The sequence below is a fragment of the Chamaea fasciata genome, unplaced genomic scaffold (genome assembly GCF_029207755.1).
Source record: "Chamaea fasciata isolate MVZ Bird 193981 ecotype frontalis unplaced genomic scaffold, bChaFas1.0.hap1 SCAF_3, whole genome shotgun sequence".
NCBI lineage: Eukaryota > Metazoa > Chordata > Aves > Passeriformes > Sylviidae > Chamaea > Chamaea fasciata.
The window spans coordinates 70,158,492-70,179,401 of NW_027094088.1; the positions used below are offsets into that span (position 1 = coordinate 70,158,492).

The window sequence follows — 20,910 nt, forward strand, 5'->3', positions numbered from 1 at the left end:
GGAGAGGATTTGATGAGTTGGTAGTACAAGGAAAGAGAATAATTTTCCTTGTGTCATTTACCTGCACATCAGTCAGTTCTGGGACCCGTAAAACCATTTTCAGTTTGTGAGCTGTTTTCTCTGCCTTTCAACTGGATATCTTGCAAAGAGACTATTGCAAGACAGAGGGGCTGGGAGGCTGCTGCAGCAGCTGTGGGATTTCCTTGACGAATTTTAGAGAGACTGGCTATTTTCTAAACCACTGGAGAATTGCTGTTGTGGTTTGAATTGCAGCAGATAATTATGACCCAGTAAGGACTGGCTTCATGTGAGCTCCACCAAATGAGTTGACGAAGGCCATGTCAGAAGCTGTTGTATCTCTTTTCATGGTATAACGTTCCTGGTGAATTACAATTCTCATCCAAAGACATCTAAAATCAAGAGAGCCTTTAATTCAGGACACAGATCTGCTGGCACACTGTTCGGTGAAGCATCATCATTGAAAGTCTTGTTAGGAATTTGGTGTATTTGTGGTCAGTGTTGTGGATTTAACATCAACAGTTCCGGTTTTTGCCGCTTGCCCAGCATTTTCCTCCTAAGGACATGTCATGTAGTCCTTGCTGAAAATAGACCAAATTGATATAAGTACTTAAGTTGCTAGAAGCCTCTAACTCATAACTGAGCAGTTTCTGTGCCTTTTATAAAGCCTGGTGGAAGAAAGCAGGCTCAGAAGACTCCTTAGTGTCATAAGCAGGGGCATTGAGTGTGTTTTGTATTGCTGCAGGACCATAATAGGATGTGGGTTAACATGCAGCCCAACAGGAATGTGACATTTTCATTTTAATTCCATGCTATTTAAATGCAGTAGAAGTGTGTGTGCAGTGTTTCTGGTGACTTAATATTCTTCCCTTCAGAGAAGTGTTGCATCAGATGGGTGAAAGTTGTTTTTGCAGACGCAAGGCTAAAGGGCAAACAGAGTCTCCAGTCATGAAATGAATAGATCATTCTCTCTGATGTTTGCTTTTTAGATAGATGTTCCAGCACAGGCACCCATAGGAAGGACAACTGCATGCCTATATTAATGTAATTTGTGAGTAGTGTTGATTATAGATTTTGCTGAAAGCACTAAATGCTTTGGACTTAGCACCTGCTGTTATGGTTTGGAGGGCAGGATGCTGACTGTTCTTTGGCCCTGTTGCTGTCTTCTTGTGCAATGCTGAACAAATCACATAACCTTTTGCTACTGTAATTTCTTGATCTACTAATGAGGGCTAATGCCCTTTATTCACCTTTGGTGATTTACTCTGAGATACCTTGTTAAAATGAGGAATTGAATTGTTTTCTGTTGCCGGTCTTTTCCTATTCAGGAAGTAAATAACACAAATGGATATGGTCATCCACTTTGACGGGTCTGAGAGTTGTTTGGATGGCCATGATTTAAGATGGCTTACACCTACTGCTAGTGTAGGTCATCACAGCTTCTGGACTCTGTATCCTAACCTGTGTGTATTGATTTGCTTCCAATTCATCTTGTTACAGTTCTGCAAATAACTTTTTCCCTGGCCCTTATTGCACTATTGTTGCATTTCTCTCAGCTGTATGAATATCAAACAGTGAATGTAACACTGAGTCCTTGAATGTTCTCCAGACATGGCATCCATACATGTGGCCTTCTCTACAGTAATTCCAGACTTCATGGCTGTGCTAAGGCATCCTAAGATACCTGCGAATTCGCCCTTGCGTGGTGCCTGCTTTAAAAAGTCACTAGGGTGCCTAAGTATAGGGGTTTCTACACTTAAATGTCTCAATTAACTAGAGATCAGTCCTTCCCACTCTCTTTAGTCACTCACACTTGTTCTGATTACCATCTTTGTTCGTGCTAAATTGCAAAGCTTGCACCTTTTTTTTTTTTTTTTTTTTTTTGCTTTTAATTTGTGTTTTCCTATTGCAGTGCATTTGCTTGCCAGGTTGGTTGGCTAGAGCACAGAGATGTTGACCAAGGAGGGGTTGCCAAAAGCTCTGTTCAGCCCTTTCTCTTCCAAAAAGAACCTCTATCTGCATTTTGTCATGGCCACCAACAAAAAGCCAGTGTGATTTTTATTAAACCATATCTGCTCCTGTTCCTCCAGGACATGGTAGCTTGCTTATGCTCTTGATGAAAGTGCTGTGTGGTTACATCACAAAGTGTCCGTGAAGGGCACTAATGGAAATTTTGCATACTGTGGGGAAATAGGGTTTCAATATGTAAATTCACTAATACTACAATGAAGTCTGGAAAAAAATTCATCATAATCTACCAGGCATTTAATCAGATGTGTTCCCTTAACCTGAAATAATTGTAAATTGTGTGGAAAGTCAGTCCTGGTGTTCTGAGCTCTAGCCTCCTGGTGTAGGAGGGAATTGTGCCTAGTGCTGGGGTAAAGTGCAGACAAGGCCCCCCTTGTCTGCTGTGAGTTTAGTTTGCTGAGACTGGGAAGATGTGGATCATGCAGGACTGATCTTCTAATCTCTATATATGATATGCTTTCATATGTAAATATGTATTTATATTTAACTGTACCAAAGTTGGTTCTGTCTTATGTATATGGTGACATTGACCCAGATTGCTTTAATTACCAGCATAAATATCAGGACAACTACCAAGAATGTGCCTTACCAGGGATTCCAGAAGACATTAATTGCACTTTCCTTTAGTTAACAGTTTTTCAGCATAGTCCAGTACATAACTAAACCCTGGATCTTCCTTATTTCTATTGATTTAAGCTTGGGCTAGGCTGGCACACATTGCAGTTCTGGGCTTGTCCCTGCTCTTCGTTGTGTTCTGTAGAAGCTGTTCTGCTAGGGCTAATTAACAAACGAGTTTTTGAAGTCATTTTTACACTCTGAACTGTACCCTGATAGCCTGCTTAACTGGGATTTGTCTGCTAGCATTTTAGTAATTGTACATGATACCCATGAGTTCCTGTGGGCTGCTGTTAGAGATTTGATATGAAAGAACATACTTTAGCTTAATAACCAAACAAATAAGACCTGATAAAACAGTTGTTGGTAAGATGGCTGTGAGATTAGACCCTGGGACACTTGCCTTCCATTCCCGTATCTTAACCACTGCAGCATCATTTTTGTTATGGGCGTATTGTTGGGTCAGTTTTACTTCTGTTAGGTATTTGGGACAGAAATACCATGTACCTGATGTCCTTTAATGTGCTCATGGATGAAAGTGCTTATTCTCTGAAATACAAGTTAATAAAAAACACAGCAAGGAAAGTTTTTTATGAAACATTCAAAGATGGGGCTCTGAGCAATCTGGTCTAGTAGAAGCTGTCCCTGCCTCTGGCAGGGGGAGTTGGACTGAATAGCCTTTAAAGGTCCTTTCCAACCCAAACCATCCTATGATTCTATGCTGCTACTGTGCAGTTGGAAAGCTGCCTGTACAAGACGTGACCAGAGCGAGCTGTTGCAGAAGGTAAGGACTTCAGTCTTTGTCTTCAGTGAGGGCTGATCCTAGAACTTGCTGCTGGCAAGCAATTTGAGGCTGGGCATACATTGTTGCATGCCATTTTAAGGGGAAGAGAGAATGAAGAAAGGAGCGAGATTAAGATCCAAGGAGCATGGAACGTGAGTGCAGCAGGGAAGATGCTCAGCTAAAGGAGGAGTGTCCCAAAACAGCATCTTTTTTTCCCATGGAATGACAATGAAGTAACAAATGGATAACCAGTTTTTTAGTTCCAGGACAAGGACTGTTCTTTTTAATGATTTCTCTTCACGATTGTTGTTGACATTGATGACTTACTAAAGGCCAAAGGAGACTATCAAGCTCTTCATTTGTGCTCATGGATTGCATTTAGGCCCAGTGGTAATTTCTGGAGGAAAACAGCCTTTATCTTTTAATTCAGTTAGTCAAAAGAGCAGACAAGTCTTTTCCATTATGGCAAGCCCTCAGGAGGATTTTGATGTCTGGTGGAGCTTTTGTTCTGTGCACATGCAAGTTCCATTCCTGGAGGGTGGTGTTACAGGAGCCTAAGCAGCCTCACCAAGGCATAGGAAGGGGATGTGCTGTGGGAGGCAGCAGCTGGGAGGGAGGCACTCTCCCAAGCAAGGCTGCCCGGCAGCTCTGACACGGCCATCCTTTGCAGACCTGGAAGAGAGCCAGTGCACTGTCACTGTCCTTTGAGTGAGGGCACTTTTGTCCTTCTGCGCTGTGAACTAGGCTTGCGCTCAGTTCGTCGCTCTCCGGAGAATTTCAAGGCTCTCGCTCTCCCTCCAGTGGCAGGAAAAAGCTCCACAATTACTGGAGTGACTTGTTGCTACTATGAGGGTCAAAGCTGTCTCCATTCCTCTCATGTTTTCTCACCTGTCCCCTCCTGATAAACTAAAACTGTGTCCTTGCTACCGCAGAAAGTGGTACCTCCAAGGGTGAGCCTGAATTTGCCATGAGCAAAATACTCCTGTGTGTTCCTGCTGACCAGTCAACTCCTACCAGTGCTGTTCACTGCCTACTGCATTCAGAGCTGGAGTGGCTGGGACACCACCTCTGTGCTGTACGTAGGATAGCCTTAATCAGCATCAGCAATTACTCTTTTTATTTTTCCAAACACATGAGTTCATTTCAAGAGACCTGAGATTCATTTCCATAGTATGTCCTGCATTGGAGAGAATGAAGAGGAAGAAAATACCTTTCAGGCCCTATCTGTTTTCAGATAAACATTTCAATGTGGGTATGTGTAGTCCTTTCTCTCCCAGACTTTAGTTTAATCCCTTTTCCCTGAACAAATAGGTGTCCTCTGGCAAGGAACTGATGCGTGGCTGTAAATAGGCAGTGTTTTTATTATCCAGTTAATCTCCATTTATTATCACACATTCAACAAACAGCAGACGCTCCCCTACTTGTTTGTCTGTTCACAGGAAGAAATTTTATCTTAGTCAGTGGATTATGGTAAAGGCTGAGTGAATCACTGTGCTGCAACACGGTCAGCCCTTTCAGGGTTATTCAAACAATGGGGCTGTCCAGCCAGCCAGATAAAATGTTTAATGCTCTAGATTGCCAGGATCATCAATTTGGTATTCACGTCTCTCTATAGCACTGCCTAAAGCCAGCATTTAAATGAAGCTAGAGGTTACATCAATGTAGCACACGGGCTTTGGGCATGTGGTGACTGCAATACACATGGTGTTTTGAACTGCGAGGCTGCAATCAGGGCTCCTCTGAATCACTGTGTCACCACTTTTCAAATGCAATGCTTTGAATTCTACCCAGCAGGCTGAGGTTGTAACATACCTCACTCTGTCAGGGTTATAAGCTGCAACCTACAGTAAGGGGCTGTGGGTTAGCAGAACACTGAAGTGTCTTGTTCATGTTTCCTCAGTTGCTGCACGTGTCTGAAATTAACTTCTGCCTTTCCCTGGAATCCCTTGCACTTCACATCCCCCATGCTGATGCTCTGCTTTCTTCCCTGAATACCTTTCTTCTCCTCCTAGCCTGTTGCCTTGTCAGGGTCATGAACCAGCAGGCCAGGCTGGGTTTCTGTATCTTTTTTCCCCCTCTTAACTGAAGCACAGCTTTGTACACAACTGCCACTAACAATAAGTGCTGTACAAGTGCTTGGCTCAACAAGGTTCCTGAACTGTGTTTTCCCAAGCATCTGCTATGAAAGCAAGGGTTGGTCTTCCTCAAAACAGTCAGTACTGATCAGCAGCACGTTCCTCCTGCTGATGGTCACAGCAGCTGCAGCTGCACTCAGATGCTCAGTTTACCCCAAACCATTGTCTAATTCAGTGTTTTTGCTGCCTTGAGTCCACGTCCCTCACTTTGCTGATGTCTGAGACAACATTTCAATTATGTCCTGAATGCTGACCAGACATGAGTTTGTCTTGAATATGGTAATTTATACCCAACATTTCTTCCACATTTGAGGTATCTTTGTGGCTCCTCTGCTGCTTGTTGCTACTGAATTTGCTAGGAGTTGGTTTACAGACATTGTCCAGGCAGAACAAGGGAAATAAATTACTAAGCTTTGTACCTTGCTGAACAGCAACTTTGAGGGACTTGGTGACGATATTTATCTGCACAGTTGGTCTCAAAGTGATTTGTCTTCAAATTCTGATGCATTCTTTGGAGGGGTTTCATTTATTCCTGATTTTCTGGCCACGTAAAGTTTCACACTATGGCTAAGTTGCCTTTACAAAATAAAAAGGAAAATCTAGTGATATTAGGCAATATGGTGGTGCAAGTTAGAGTACTGATGTCTTGGATTACTGTTATCACACAAGCAAAGCCAGCAGTTATTTAAGTGCAAGGAGAGGATGTCAAGGTAAGGCACAGTGTATAAATTAAGAGGAAATTAGGAGATCTAAGAAAAGGACCTCCCTGAGCACGGATAACTATCGAAGATCATTTGTTGTGCTGTTGGGGAGGGTGCTGGGGGGTCAGCACTGCTGCTAGGAAAGTGTGGAGGTGTATGAAAACCTTCCCTTGGTAGTGCTGCACACGCACCTTCTAAGCAGCATGTCTGAAAGCAAAACCCTTTGTCTCGTGCTAAAAGCAAGACAGCTTTCTCAAAGAGAGCACCATTCCGAAGCTGGCACATTGTGTCCTTATTGCTGTTGTATTCCTTTTCTGTCTAGCACAATGCATGTCCTGCCAGCACAGAGAAACTACCAGTTCTGGCTTATTCAACAAGAGAGGGTGTATGCTCACAGCTATGAGGGAAATGCTGTTTTCCTTATAGGAAGATACAGGAAGAGTGTTTTTTTTCCCCACACAAGCAAAAAGGATCTTCTTCTAGCACTGTAAATAGTGTGTTTGGATCTTTGGTACTTCAGATCTTCATCACTGCAAGCGCTAGCTGTAGAGTCATCTACTGGTCATGTTTTCCTCTGATAAGAGGATTAGGATCAGTGCATTGGTGCAAGGACATGCACTGGGCTGGTGTTGCAGGATCCAAGGCAAAGGACCAACCTCAGGGCAGGCAGCTCCATGGTAGGAGGTGTGGGACGTACTTCTATAGACAAATCTTATTTTGGCATTTGGAATGCTGACTCAGAACTTGACAGTAGAAAATAACTTCTTGCCTTGGACCAGCAGTGACAAATATTTTTCAGAAGAGCTGAAATTTCTTCTGTTTTTGTTGGTACACTACGACATCTATAGAAATGTAAGGGGTTTAGGCTCCTTAGTTGATATTGGGGGGAGTGAATAAGTAGTTTCACTGTTGTTGTTAGAAATGAGTCTAAAACAATCCAGAAGGCCACTCTACAAAATTAATGTCAAAATAGCAGTTGGTGCAAGCTGGGCTTAATAATGATTTATGCCTCCTGGAACATACAGTGGCCAAGTTTTCAAGTGTAGTTAAATGATTCAGCAACATTGGTGGACTGTTTTTTTGTACTTCATTTGTGGTCTTTTAAGGGTACTGAGCCATGTACTGATTTACAGGTATCTTTAAAATATCTGACATTGTGAAAATTCTTGAGTTTAACAAGAAAACCAGTAGAGAAATAGGAGGGAAAAAATGTTCTTTCTGTCAGTATATTATTGTGGACAACAGAAAGTTAAACCAGTGTCTGTTTTTGAAAGGATGTAGGAGTTGGAGCCTTACATGGTGACATTACTGGTGGAGGCCCCAGGTAAGGGCTCTAAACTGTGCTAGTAGAGGTGTTTCAAACTTGGGCAAAGAGCAACAAAAAGCCTTCTGGATGCAGAGGTATGCCTGAAAAATCTTAAAAGCTAGTGGCTACATGGCAATTTCTGTCCTAAATACCTTAAAGAAACCTTGCCCCTTTCTTCATACAGTTTTGAAGTGTGAGGGTTATACATTACTTTATTCCTAACATAGTGACCCTTTTTTCTTTATTCTGTAGATTCAACCAGTTATTGATGAAGTCTTCTCATTTTCTGAAGTTCCAAAGGCCTTTCTGAAATTGGAAGGAGGACATGCACGTGGAAAAACAGTGATCAATGTAATTAGTAGACAATAAAGTATCTCTAATCATTATTCTACCTGCAGTCAGTCCTTGAACATGAATTGGTATGTAGCATTGCTTCTTTAAAAGCTCATACAAGATGCATAACTTATAAATCTTGTTTTAGAAAAGCCTCTGATTCCTTCATATACTCCCTGTTAATAGGCAGACAAGACATACTAATGTCCCTTAGGCATTTCTACTTGAAAACCATGTTAAAAATGTAGTTGTGACTTTTGCAGAGTACCCCTCATTGTCAGGCTAAGAGGAACAGTCTGCAGCATTTTCCTTTTGTATATCTTGGAGCTTTTATTTTTCAGATGTAAGTACTGAAATAGTGAGGCACACTCTTTATCTAATGGTCTATATGAAACCTGTGCTGTTTTCCTTTGGCTCTCCTAGTTCTATTTACCTTCACTAATCCAGATTATTACTCAAGCTATTTCATTGTCAGAACTAAATGGTCACATCACTGTCTCAAGACTGATACTTTGATCTTGTTATGGCAACTCTCTCATGACATAGCTAATCTAAATAGAAGCAGGGACAAAAATCAATCTGTAACTGATAATTATTCTAATTGCTCAACTCCTGGCCCAGATTCAGCTGAGTGCAGTGTTTATGAAAGTAAGGTAGACACGATTTTGTGTCCCTGTTCCTGCTGTGTCTCATCAGTGCTGGTGAAGCACTGGAGGGTGTGTTTGTATCTGGTGAGCTGCTTTACAACTTGCCATTTTGCCAGAGATGGGGTAACTTCCCCTGCAGTTATACAGGTGGATTGAAGGAAAGTGGCAATCTCTTAAGCGAGAGTCCATTTCCTGCAGTGCAGCTGTGGTGGTGCACAAACCGTGTCATGCAACACTTCCACCAGGGGACAGAAGTGGAAGCCGTGTGAAGGGTGGCCCCGTGCACAAATGCACTGAATACGTGCTTGTGTAGAAGAATCACCCATTCCTCAGAGACTGCAGCTGTTCCACACCATGTATTCACTCCACAGGGGATGGCTGTCGCAGAGGAATTTTGGACAGAGATGGGCACAAGATGAAAGCAAAACTAACCATAAAATGTCACCCTTCTACCTTTCAAAATAATTTCAATTAAAAGTTACCTAAGTTAAATTTATTTGTAAAATGCTATATAATATATAGCAAGAGCACATCAATATGACAATTACCACTGTTTGGAACCAGTAACAACATATTTTCTATTAAGGAATAAAAGCAGCACATTTCAGAGCAACAAAACTTCAGTGCGCCTTTACAAAAGGAAGAAAATCAGTAAGGCACTTCCTCTAGGGTGCTAATAGTAAAAGCACCAGTATCCTTTGAGGCAATACAATAGTAATGAAAATGTTAATTTTAAACAGACTTACTATGCAAGACAAAGGCCTGGATGCTCCTCGGAGCAGCTTATAATAACACTGGTCTAAGCCAGAACATAGCACAGCAGCATAGTACCAGAGTTTGTATTTTATCATTTTGCCAACATTATTAAGGAAAGCTAACATGACCAGGTTCAAAGCAGGGTAATAGAAGGACCTCCTGCGGTCATCAGAACATCCTACTTGTCACAAGCACCTTACTAAACCAGTAAAACGTACTTGGAATGGGCACAGCCCTTCTGGCTGGGCACATATCCAGCCAGGCCTGGCTGTGCCCCTTCCTAGAGGAGTCTAACACTTCTGTCCAACGGGGAGCCAGGAGCCCACCACAAACATTGCTTTCCAACATCTCTAGAAATATTGGGGAGTCGGGCACCCTCCATGGTAAGCCCAACAGGCAATGGCTTGAAAACTCAGTAACCACAGCACTTACAGGCTGTTGCAGTCAACTTTAGTAATCCTTTCCCTAAGAATTGTTGTCTCCTATACAATTTTGGAGTTCAGTAAGACTCTACTTACAAATGTGTCTCAGCAAAGAAGAAAAATACTCACAACTCAAGAAGTTAGGCAGCCTAGAAAATGGGCAAATTCTTCACATTCCAATGTATCATTTTGCCAGCCCTCTCTTTTTCTAACAAAATATCTGCTACTTTACACCCTCCATACATGAGAAAATCTAGACATTTTTCTTAATTTAGGACTTACTATATTAGCATACTAACTATATTTGAAGCCACATGTTAAAACATCTTTGGATGTGCTGTAATAGAGGTCTTTAAATTTTCAGTAAACATAAGTTTGTTACAGTGAACCAAATATATTAATTTCCCATAGTGAATATTTCTCTATACTACAACCCACAGGTCCAAGTTGCTACACATACGCACTGCACTCCTGTCCTTTATAAAGTAAGTTACACTTACTGATTATTCTGGGTTAACTACTCACTGACATGATTGTAACTCTGTGGGGTCTCTCCCATATTCAGTTGTTCCCTTCTAGCCTTAGGCATGCTGCCACTCTCTATCCAGCACTGAATTTTAAGGATTTAAAAACAAAACAAAAAAAAAACAAACAAACAAAACAAAAACAAACAAAACAAAACAAAAAAAAAAAAAAAAAAGAGAGAAGTTTTTGAAATACTTCAGCTTTCATAGGGAAAATAATCTTGGATAGGGAGGTAAAATCATTCTGTTGCTTGCTCTTTTTAAAATTATGAAGAAAAGACAAAACTCTCATCACTGATCCTGTATCCTTCAGAGATGGCAGTGCCAATTCCAGTGTCCAGAACAGTGGCCAATTCAAACATCATCTTTGCTTCATTGGGTTTATACAACCAGTGGTTCCCAACACTGCGTTGACTTTTCTTCGCTGACTGTGTTGACAACGACATGGTCACAATCATACTGTGTGCCTCCTGTAGAGAGAAATGTCAAAGAGGGGAGGTTATCTTTGAAATAAGAGACAAATACACTAGGTTTCAGAAAAGCTCTAGTAACTGCTGGTGTAGACAGTTTCTCTTTGACCCATGGCTCTGAGAAGACAAATGTCTTTTCATCGTTGCCTGCTTTTGGAATTTATTTTTGAAACAGTTTTTGAATTAACCAGGATGAGTCTGCCTTACTCTCTCCACCCCTTTAGCAATTCAGTTTCTCAGCTTTTTCAGCCTGGATGGATAAGGAAAGAAACACTGCAGTACAGTCAGGTGCAGCTCCTTGAAGACTGTCACTGCTCAAAAGTCACACTTGACTATTCAGTTTTCCTGCAACAGTTGTCAATTGTCACTTGGCTCTAAAAATGGAGTGAAGATGTTTAGATGATGAAGTAAGTTCTGCTGCTAACAGACAATACACACGTGACCATGTTAGGGACAATGTCTGGCACTCATTTATTCCTTGCCCTTGTCCTTTATTTTGGCCAGATGAATCACAAGTCATCATGCACAATGTATCACCTAATGTTTAGCTGTTTCCACTGGCAGCTGAACATATCTGAATGCAAAATAGACACATTTCTTAGAAGAGCTTAATCTACTTACATGATGCAATGCCAAACGTTCTCATAGAAGAGCACCACTAATATTCTGACTTAAGAAACCGGGAAGCAAAGACACATTTGACTGGAGCTGAAAGTCAGAATCGATGTTTTTTCCCCTCAGATCTAGTACGTACTGCAGAAATGTAGGACATGTGCATTTCCTGTAGTACAACACACCTGCAAAGCAGGTGGTATTCCCACTGGGAGCAGCCATCTATGCCAACCATTTATACAAAGCACCAGGACACTCCCATGGACACTGTCTTTTTGTTCTGCACCCCAACTGCCTCACCCTCCCTGACTGAGCAAAAGACTAGCCTTGCAGCTGAAAGCTTATGATGAGTGTAACATACTGAGCTATGGAGCTTACGTTATTTTTTGAAGCTCCGTTATCACTGTGAGTGCAAACTTTGCTTTTAAGTGGTGTCTGATAGAATGTAAACATATTAAAATGGGAAAAGATGGGATTTTTTTTCAGTGGATAGGGAAACTATTTACTTTGATAGCATGGTGCTCCGGACAAGGTTTTGTGCTATGCCCGTTTATCCACAAGGTGGCACTGGCAACTGCACAGTTATGCAACTGCATTCGTTTGCTGAGGAATTCTTTAACTGCACAATTTGTGGTCCAGAACGGATCAGCAGAGTTGGCAGAAACAGGCAATGTTCCTACTAAGCTTTCTGAAATAAAAGCTAAGTGTTTTGTATTTACTGTAGAGATTTACTGTTTTAAAGCTAAGAGTGCATCTATACTTCCACCACCAGACCTATCCATTGTAAAGTTCTTCAGTTATAAATGCAGAACACAACTGCTTTTAACATGACAAACTGAAGAAAAGGCAATGCAGTAGTATTTCTGCTTGTTTGCTGCAACTTAGAATTGTTTGCTGCAACTTAGAATGGACTTTAGAAAAAGATACGCAGTCATTGTGACTAAAGATTCTCCTTGAACTGGAGTGTTTTTGCCAAGTCTGTAATTATGGCACTAAAGAGAATTTGTGACTATTTCTGCCACTGCTGTATTACGATCAGACATCAGATAACCCCGATGGCACAGTGCTGATAGTCCTACCCGGCTGAGGCAGGTGATTGTCCCACCCTGCTCTGTGCTGCCCTTGAGCGAGCAGCCTCACCTCGAGTTCTGTGTGCATTTTTGGGCACCACAATATAAGAAAGATTGAAAGTTATTAGAGGGCATCTGGAGAAGGGCAACACAGATGGTGAAGGGCCTTGAGGGGAAGCTGTATGAGGAGTGGCTGAGGTCACTTGGGTCTGTTCAGCCTGGAGGAGACTGAGGGGAGAACTCACAGCAGTCTACAACTTCCTCATGAGGGGAAGAAGGGCAGACACTGATCTCGTCTCTCTGGTGACTAGTGACAGAACCTGAGGGAACGGCACGAAAGGCAGGGAGTTTTAGGTTGGATATTAGGAAAAGGTTTTTCCCACAGAGGGTGTCTGAACACTGGAAAAGACTCCCAAGGAAAGTGGTCACAGCACCAAGCCTGACAGAGTCCAAGAAGCTTTTGGACAATGCCTTCAGGCACATGGTGTGACTGTTGGGGTGTCCCGAGCAGGGCCTGGAGCTTGGCTTTGATGGTCCTTATAGGTCCCTTGCAGCTCAGGATATTCTATGATTCTAGGGGTTCAGTCCTGTTTAGTTCTAAAGTGCTGACTGTTAACTGTGCTATTTTTCTGGTTGGTTTGGTTTTTTTGGGGGTAGTGGTGATTGTAATTGACATAATTAATGTCACAGCATCAATTAAAAATCAATTTTAAAACAGCTAAAAAAATTAATAGAACAGCTATAGAAAATGTTTACTCCCTTCACCCAAAAAAAGCAATTATGTAAGAACATTTGATTATGCTAATTCTGCTAATCATTCAATCTGTTACTTTTTTAGACCTGTGAAGCTCTGAAAACAAAGTTCAGAAACAGTATCTACACAAATCAAATTACTATGACAAAAGTGACTCCAAAATACACATCCCAAGTGGTCACAGACCTCAGGCTGCTATGGCAGAATCTCATGCTTGCCATATAGGCACAGACATTAATAAACAAAAAAACCCCACCTTTTTGCATCTAATCACATCACTATACAAGCCTGCCTTTGCGTTCCTAATATCCTTTGGCTATTGCATCTACAACTACTCTGTAAGAAAATTTGCACTTAGAGAAATTAAAGTTAATGAGAAGTTAGGTTGTTCTTGCTTCACCATTTAAAATAATCATATTCACATTGCCCAAAAATTAACTGAGGCTATCTACAGTGAGTGGACACTGAGAATACAAGATAAGCAAGTACTGTGAGTTACCAAATTATATGTAAGAGAAATGAAATGAAGTCTTAGGGCCTGTATAATTCAGGAGGTCAAACTAGCTGATCGGGTCTTTTTTGCTTCTAGATTAAAGCAACTAAAGCACCATCCTTAATTTATAAGCACATTTAGTGTGTATCCCACTGCAAATACCATGTAATTAAGACCCAGTGTAATGAGATAATATTTGCTTACCTTTGATATCTAAAACCAGCTTGGGTTTCATCTTGCTATAAATTCTGCCATCGGGACTAATATGCCAATATTGTTTGTCTTCGTTCCGCTCAAATGACAGACCGAGTTTAGAGCCAGGAGTTATAAGATTTCCAACAATTGTCAAGCAGCAATCCTCTGCTATCTGTATCATCAGAAAGGCAACAGCAATTATTCAAAGTGGCCTTACTTCTACTGTCCACTGTTTGTTTATTCACATAGGAGAGATACCAGCAGGGGAAAACAGAATTTAGGAATTACTTTCCCTCAAGGAATCTATTTTTGCCCCAAACTCATCTTTCTTGTTCCTGTTTCTGCTGACACTCTTCACTACATGGGAACATTAAAATAACTGTTCTGTATCAGATCAAAAAGATCAGATCAAAAAGATTAATTAGCACCTGTCTCTAGTAGTGGCCAATAACTGAAGATTACATTGATACCATGGAAGACTACATTAACTGTACTCTTATATGCAGTATGCTCCTGGTTATCTCTTCCAGGCTACCGCAGTTGCTAGCCCAGAGACTCTTCCATGCATCCTGGTATCTTTATGGCTCATTTTCTGTCCCATGTGTGAATTTATTAGTCACTACCCACCAAGATCAGTGTAATTCTTATTATGTGAACACCATTGTGTATTGTAACCCTTCCATACTGTGGCAAGCAGTTCCCAATCGTAACTATCACTATTTTAAAGAAATATAATTTAAAAATAATTTGATATGTCACTAGTTTTATTTGATGCTCTCCTCATCCCTTGATTATTTTAAAGGATGTGTTGTCCATGCTATGTTTGCAGAGACTTCAAAAGCACATCATCCCTCAAAGTGTACCCTTTGTAGGCTAAAATGTCTTCGGTATTTTGTCTCTTCCTTGCATAGAGGCTCTCCATTTCCTCTGAACAATTTTTTCCCAATAATTTCCAGTTTTGCAGTTACCTTTTCATATAAAGGACATAACTGCACAGTATTAAGTGTATGAATTTCACAGGGTATCACAGTAATACTTGCTTATTTGTTCTACAGTCTTTTCCTTGTCACTTGTATTACTTGATTCCAAACATCCTCAAATGTCTTCTTGGTTAAAAAAAGAGCTGGCAAAATTAGGCTTATTTCAAGAGAGTATTAATATTAAGGCTGTATTACTAAGTAAAAATTAATTTTTCTAGATAAACAGTGATTTTCAGTAGATCATCATAAACTGCATCGTTTAACTACTGAATGCGCTTCTGCGGCAGATTGAACACTCATCTGTCATTGTTAAAATTAATTCTTTTTACAAGTACTTTTGAAAGTACTATTTCTCAAAAAAGTCATACTTCTGACTATCATAGTCTAGAATTAAAGTTGTTTTAATTGTGAAATTCTCACTTGTATCTGAAGCATTCTGTAGTGGAACAAGGAAAACTCTGAGCTTAGATATTAGGTCCACTAGAACCACAGAACTTCACTCATCTCCATGAAACTCACAGAGAGTAAAGAGACCTGCATTCATATCTGTTTCTGAAAAAAAGAGCAGAGTGACTTCCATATCTTGCTTACTGGTTATCCCACATACTTAAAACAGCCCTTCCTTGAAAACCCCAGCCACAGCTCAAGGTCACATCTCAGTCACTGAGATGACCCAAGCTTATAGGAAGGTGCAGGTTCTTCCAGTGACCTATGTCTGCCTCTCTGCAGGTAGCTATCCACCCAGAAGCTAGCTTTTCTTTGTAATATGTGGTAAAATCCAACTTTTGGTTTGTGGAAAATGGATTTACTACCATTCACCAGAAAGATGGCAGAGCTCTGTAAGAGTTCAGTCACTTAAGGTCAATTTTGCCATCTTACACTCTACCTGAGTGTAGTACTCTAAGCTACCTGATTGCTTTACAGCACAAGCCGTGTATTTTCTGTGCACAGAAAAATTGCTTTATGAGATACAGAAAAAGGGGCAAAAACCAGGAGCATTTATCCAAAGCCATATAATACCACATTGTCTTAATATGAAAAGTTTCAGTGACACATTTGAGAAGCACCATCAAAAGAGAAGTCTTTTGTATGTCATATTAAAGCTTTTAGCTTACTTTGCATCATTTTGCTGTCGGCATAAATCCCTTTTACAATTGCATGTGTCCTGTAAACATGTCTGAACAATGCCTTAGCTTATTAACAGTAAGATTCTTCCCTCCAGCATAGATGACATAGTTATAAATGGCTCCTTTGAAGTTATACAATCCTATAGAAAAAGTTCACGTGATTCTTTGCAGTCATGCTGTTTAACAGTATTAAAGTAACTTAATTTTCTCTTGGCTGGCATCCCTACCTGAGACTGTTCATGCTGAGACATTATATGAACTGCGCATACCTCTGCTCACCTCAATGACAATTTGCACATGATTAGTTTTATGAAGAAAAGTAAGGCTTCATTTGGAAACTTGTTCAGAAGAAAGGAAAAAGGATGGATTTGACAAATACAGAGATAACCAGAAAACAAACAAAAAAACCCCAAAACAAAATAAAAGCAAAAAACCCCTCCATCCCTAAATGCCTCAAAGGAGTGGGATTTTATCTTTAAGCTTGCCTAAATGCAGAAGAGGATATTGTCCTAGGGTGACTTTCTGATGTTTGTATTTTTAATTGTCTGTTTCCTCCCAAATTTGCCCAAAACCAGTACAAATACCAAGCTACATTATGCTAACTGTCCTACTGCAAGGTATCCATAGTTCATAATATTATCAAGAAAGGCCTGTACTTTAAAAGGTTTCCCCTGCTTTGATACTTTTGCAATACTTTCTCTCAAAATCTCAGTTATAACAACAAAGTATCATACGACTAGTTTGTGTCACCTGAAAAAGCCAGAGTTGATTAAACAGAACAAAACCCACAAAAACCAACTCCCTACAGAAAGATTACATTATAGTTGAAACAGATTAAACCTATAAAATAAATGAAGATGCTGCAGTAGGAATAAAATCCATAAAGCCCTACTACTGGAGAGGGAAAGAGAAAATGCACATTGAACTCAAACCTTACCCGACACCTTATGAATCCATCCTGATAAACCCAGATTTGATCATCGGAGTCTGTATCTTCTGTAACCTGTATTCTGAGAAGATTCAGATTATCTAGGTTTCCATCAGCTGACATGAATTTTCCTGTTTCCTTGTTTCGAAGCCTGAAGTACACACGTTTCTGTACAAAACAAAAGAACTCTTTAACCACAATCTCAGCAGAGAACACATACTGCTCTGAGTTCACTTCAGAGCAGTTACTCTCAGTACGGAACCCCAAACCTCTCTCTTTCTTTCTGAAAGCTTTGTTATTTGAGAATTTAATTCAGAAGCCCATAAACATCTGGATGAGACAAGCTGTGAGAACTTGCCACTCTGCATGGAAAGCTTTAGGCTTTCCTGTGCACTGAAATCGGCACACAAAGAAAGCTACATTTTTTTAAATTCAGAGCAGAACTAACTTCTCTCTGCTCATTCCTTCTGTAGATGCTCTTAGCTTTCATTAAGGGTGCACTCGTGTGGCCTATTACACATGAACATTTCTGTTCAGACAAGCTCTCAGCAGGGCAGTCAGTCAAAATGCATTATTTCCTAATTCTGCTTAAGGCTATACAAAGACAAAGCAATGACAGCAAGCAAATGCAGTTGGTTACAGGTACAAGTAACCTATGAATTAGAAAAAGCTGTTTCTCCAATGAAATATGGCTCAGCGAGAACCTCAGATGTTAAAGCTCCCAGGGCTGCTGCATCATTGACAAGATCATATGGTCTTTATTTAGAGAACAAAATAAAGAGAGCATGACAAGAATAAAATTTGCATTAGATTTACAAATTATTCTGCCAAGTAATAAGCAGGGAAGGACTTCCCTCTAAAATCAACACAAAACCACTACTAACTGGAATGTCTTTTTTTTTTTTTTTTTTTTTTTTTTTTTTTTTTTTTTTTTTTTTACCAATTTTCTTGTTGTTCCATAAATAATGCAGATAGTACAGACAGTATGTCAACAACCAGTCTGGGTGCCAGTTACGAAACAACTTAAAATCATTTATATATAGCAGTTATAGCCATTATTTATTAATCCTTAATTAATCCTTACATGCTGTCTTCTGTAATTTGGTTTAAAGGATGCTTAATGAACAGTTTAAACAGTGTAACTGCAAAGCCATGTAGCATATTCAAACAGCTTTTATTACACGCAGAACTCCGGAGGGATTTCTTTGCACAATTGCCAACGCTGAAGTTTGTCACATGCCTGTGACAAGGCTGTAACGCTGCTTTCAACTGTGTAGTATCTCCCCAACCCCAATGCAAGATACAAATTAGCACCTGATGAGCTCATGTCAAACCCCACTCACCTGCAGTAAAGGTCTCAGAGAACCTATCTGACAAAAGCCACTGGCTTTATACCAGTCTGGAATTTCATCTGGTGTTAGCAACATCTGACGTCCCCTGTAATTACTGTGTTCATAAATTATCCATCTATGAGGAGAAAAAATAAGACAATGTTTTAACTGTTGAATTCTGCTTTGGAATCAATAAATATGTTTAATAGAAATCTGTCCCACAACGTACTAGTGTTTAGCTTTGGAAAGCCAGTGATCTTCTTTGTAACAGTCCTTAAAAAGTAATAAAATAACATCCTGATTTAGATCAGTCACATTGAGATGGGTACACAGGAGTTCAAATTTTAGAGTCCTATTTTTTAAAAATTACAAGCTGAATGAAGCAAAGCATTTTCTTGGGAGAACTCAACTTTTAAATACCATTTGTTTTCAAGAGGCACTGACTCCTCAAGGAACACAGATCTATATGCTATAAATGCTACATTGCTGCAGGTGCAGAACCAGCTGGTTTGTGTATCTGAATTCCACTGGACAGGCCCAGTTCACATGAGAAAGAACTACTATGGATGCAGACTGGAACAAGTAAATACTGGAAACTGCAACAGGGTGAAGTTCTCTTGGATATTTCGATACAGGTTTTATTTTACTACATCTCTCTTCTTTCCAAATACCTGCAAGGGCAGTGGAAAAGAGACAGAACAAGAGTGCACATAGAAAAATTTTGTTTATCATTCCCTAACACGCATCCAACTACGCTTAAAATCACACATTGAGTGTAATTTGTTGGAACCCAACTTCTGATTCTCCATTTTTGGCACGGCCAGTGAATTGTGTCTGGGCTTCAAGATAGGCTGCCATACAGTGCAGTTTCTAGAATTTTCTCACAGTGACATGCTGGGACTGTCCAGTAGCCATGGGGGTTTGAGTACATGAACACTCAGTACGGTCGTTTTCAGGTTACCTCCTTCCTCTGACTCATTTGTCAGCAGACTTCTCCATCCAGAAGCAAACTCACTTTAATTTTGTTGCTTTTTCACTGCCTAATTCACATCTATCCTGAGGTATGAAATTAAGAGAATTATAAATTGAGGTCTCTTAGCAAAGGAAGAGAAGATGAAACCCTCTCCAATAAGGAGGCAGCAGGGGCAAGGAAACTGTATTTCGACAAATTTCAGCAGCTGACACTGCTATAATAAAATGAGAATTTTCATTCTTTCCACTGACCCACCAAAAAAACCCCCATATATTCAGTGGACAGGAAACACACACAATTCACAATTCCATTACCTGGATCATGAGGTTGGCAAAGAAGTAACTTCATGTTCAACTTCATGCTACAGAAAGTGAGAATCAACTATATTGTGGTTATGGTGAAAGATACTGAAACCGTGGGAGGCTTCAGAATACTACCATACCTTTTTGTACAACCTTTGTTTCAAAGTTCAGTTCAGTGTGCTAAGGAAACCCTTCAACCAGCTTATCCAGATGGGGAAAATGGTTTGCTCTACAGATTTGCTTATTAGCTATCCACTTGAGGGCAGTCTTAAGCTACCCAACAGCATCTCTCTAGCACACACCTTTGGAAATTTACCTCTTCAAAAGAATATATTTAAATGCAAAGCAACAATAACATGGATCTATCATTAAAAACCAAAGAAAAACCCCTAACCTACAAAACCCACCAAAATTGGGGTGCAAGAATCTTAGAGGTAGAAGTTAACAGGGAAAAAAAACAAAAAGAGAATTTAACAGATCTGCTGGAATCCTGGAATATAGGACAGTAGTTTTAAAAATGCTTCCAAACAGCTTTTAAACTTCATCACAGACTACTTTTTACATGATCTTCAATGGTACGTTTAGAGAACAAAACTGCTAAAAAACACCTGTCAAATCTATCTGCTAGATTCTCATCCAGTTCCTGAGGTAAAAGGAACTATTACTACTAACACCAAAAGAGGTGAGAACATGGTCTGATTGTACCTCTGCCCATAGCAGAGGTTAAAGGATGACCATGAAGACTTATTAAAAAACCTTTTCAACTTATGACACAGATCACAAACCAAATGATTTTTTTAGGACTGACACCTAAACCAAGTGCAAAGAAGTTGGTTTTAAGGATGCTATCCAAGCTGGTTTTTGTAAAATGGCGTGAGAGAAGACATGAGTTTCCTTGAGAGCTTTATGCAAATTCATTTCAACTCCTAGCATGGGACATGAGTAACAATAATAATATATTGTTGAGACAGGATATGAAAAACCTCTGTAAGATGAAATGGCATTAATGCACTACACACATTATGATATTCTAATTTTACTTTTTGTTGTTCCATTACACCTGTAAAGTTGAATAAGTACTTCATTCTAAAGAAACAAAAGGTGATTTTAAACTTACATGCCACCAAGGACTTGAACTGAAGCTATTCGAGGATTGTATCCCAGGAACTGAAGATTTAAGATTTCCGTACTGAATTCGATCTTCTTTCCTTGGAAACCCATCTTTTCAAAAAGAGCTATGCAGGGCTCAGACAGCTCCTGCAAAAGGAAGATAAGTGCTTTTATAAGATGTTGGAACTCCAGATGGTGACTGTGAAAATCAGTACTCCACATATCCTTTTATATCAGAGGTTTCTTCTTGATTGTCTAAGTTCAAAAACCCTGAATGTTTCTGCTCTTCAGCTCTC

At 40.1% G+C, this 20,910-nt stretch overlaps 2 protein-coding genes across 4 annotated transcripts in view; one reads left to right on the plus strand and one right to left on the minus strand.

Annotated features, from left to right (window-relative positions):
- RTN4IP1 (reticulon 4 interacting protein 1) overlaps positions 1 to 7,973 on the plus strand; it is a 96,181-nt gene extending 88,208 nt beyond the window's left edge. For all 3 annotated transcript variants that reach the window (XM_066179472.1, XM_066179473.1, XM_066179474.1), the window contains one exon: positions 7,840 to 7,973. In XM_066179472.1, the coding sequence (XP_066035569.1) occupies positions 7,840 to 7,956 (117 nt within the window). In that variant the 3' untranslated portion in view covers positions 7,957 to 7,973. The remainder of the gene's footprint in view (positions 1 to 7,839) is intronic.
- Positions 7,974 to 8,943: 970 nt separating this feature from the next.
- Positions 8,944 to 20,910, minus strand: part of CRYBG1 (crystallin beta-gamma domain containing 1) — a 96,897-nt gene continuing 84,930 nt past the window's right edge. The window contains exons 19-23 of the mRNA XM_066179475.1: positions 20,622 to 20,761; positions 18,242 to 18,365; positions 16,908 to 17,066; positions 13,873 to 14,035; positions 8,944 to 10,739 (exon numbers count right to left, since the gene is read on the minus strand). Coding sequence (XP_066035572.1) covers positions 10,651 to 10,739; positions 13,873 to 14,035; positions 16,908 to 17,066; positions 18,242 to 18,365; positions 20,622 to 20,761 — 675 coding nt within the window. The 3' untranslated portion in view covers positions 8,944 to 10,650. The remainder of the gene's footprint in view (positions 10,740 to 13,872; positions 14,036 to 16,907; positions 17,067 to 18,241; positions 18,366 to 20,621; positions 20,762 to 20,910) is intronic.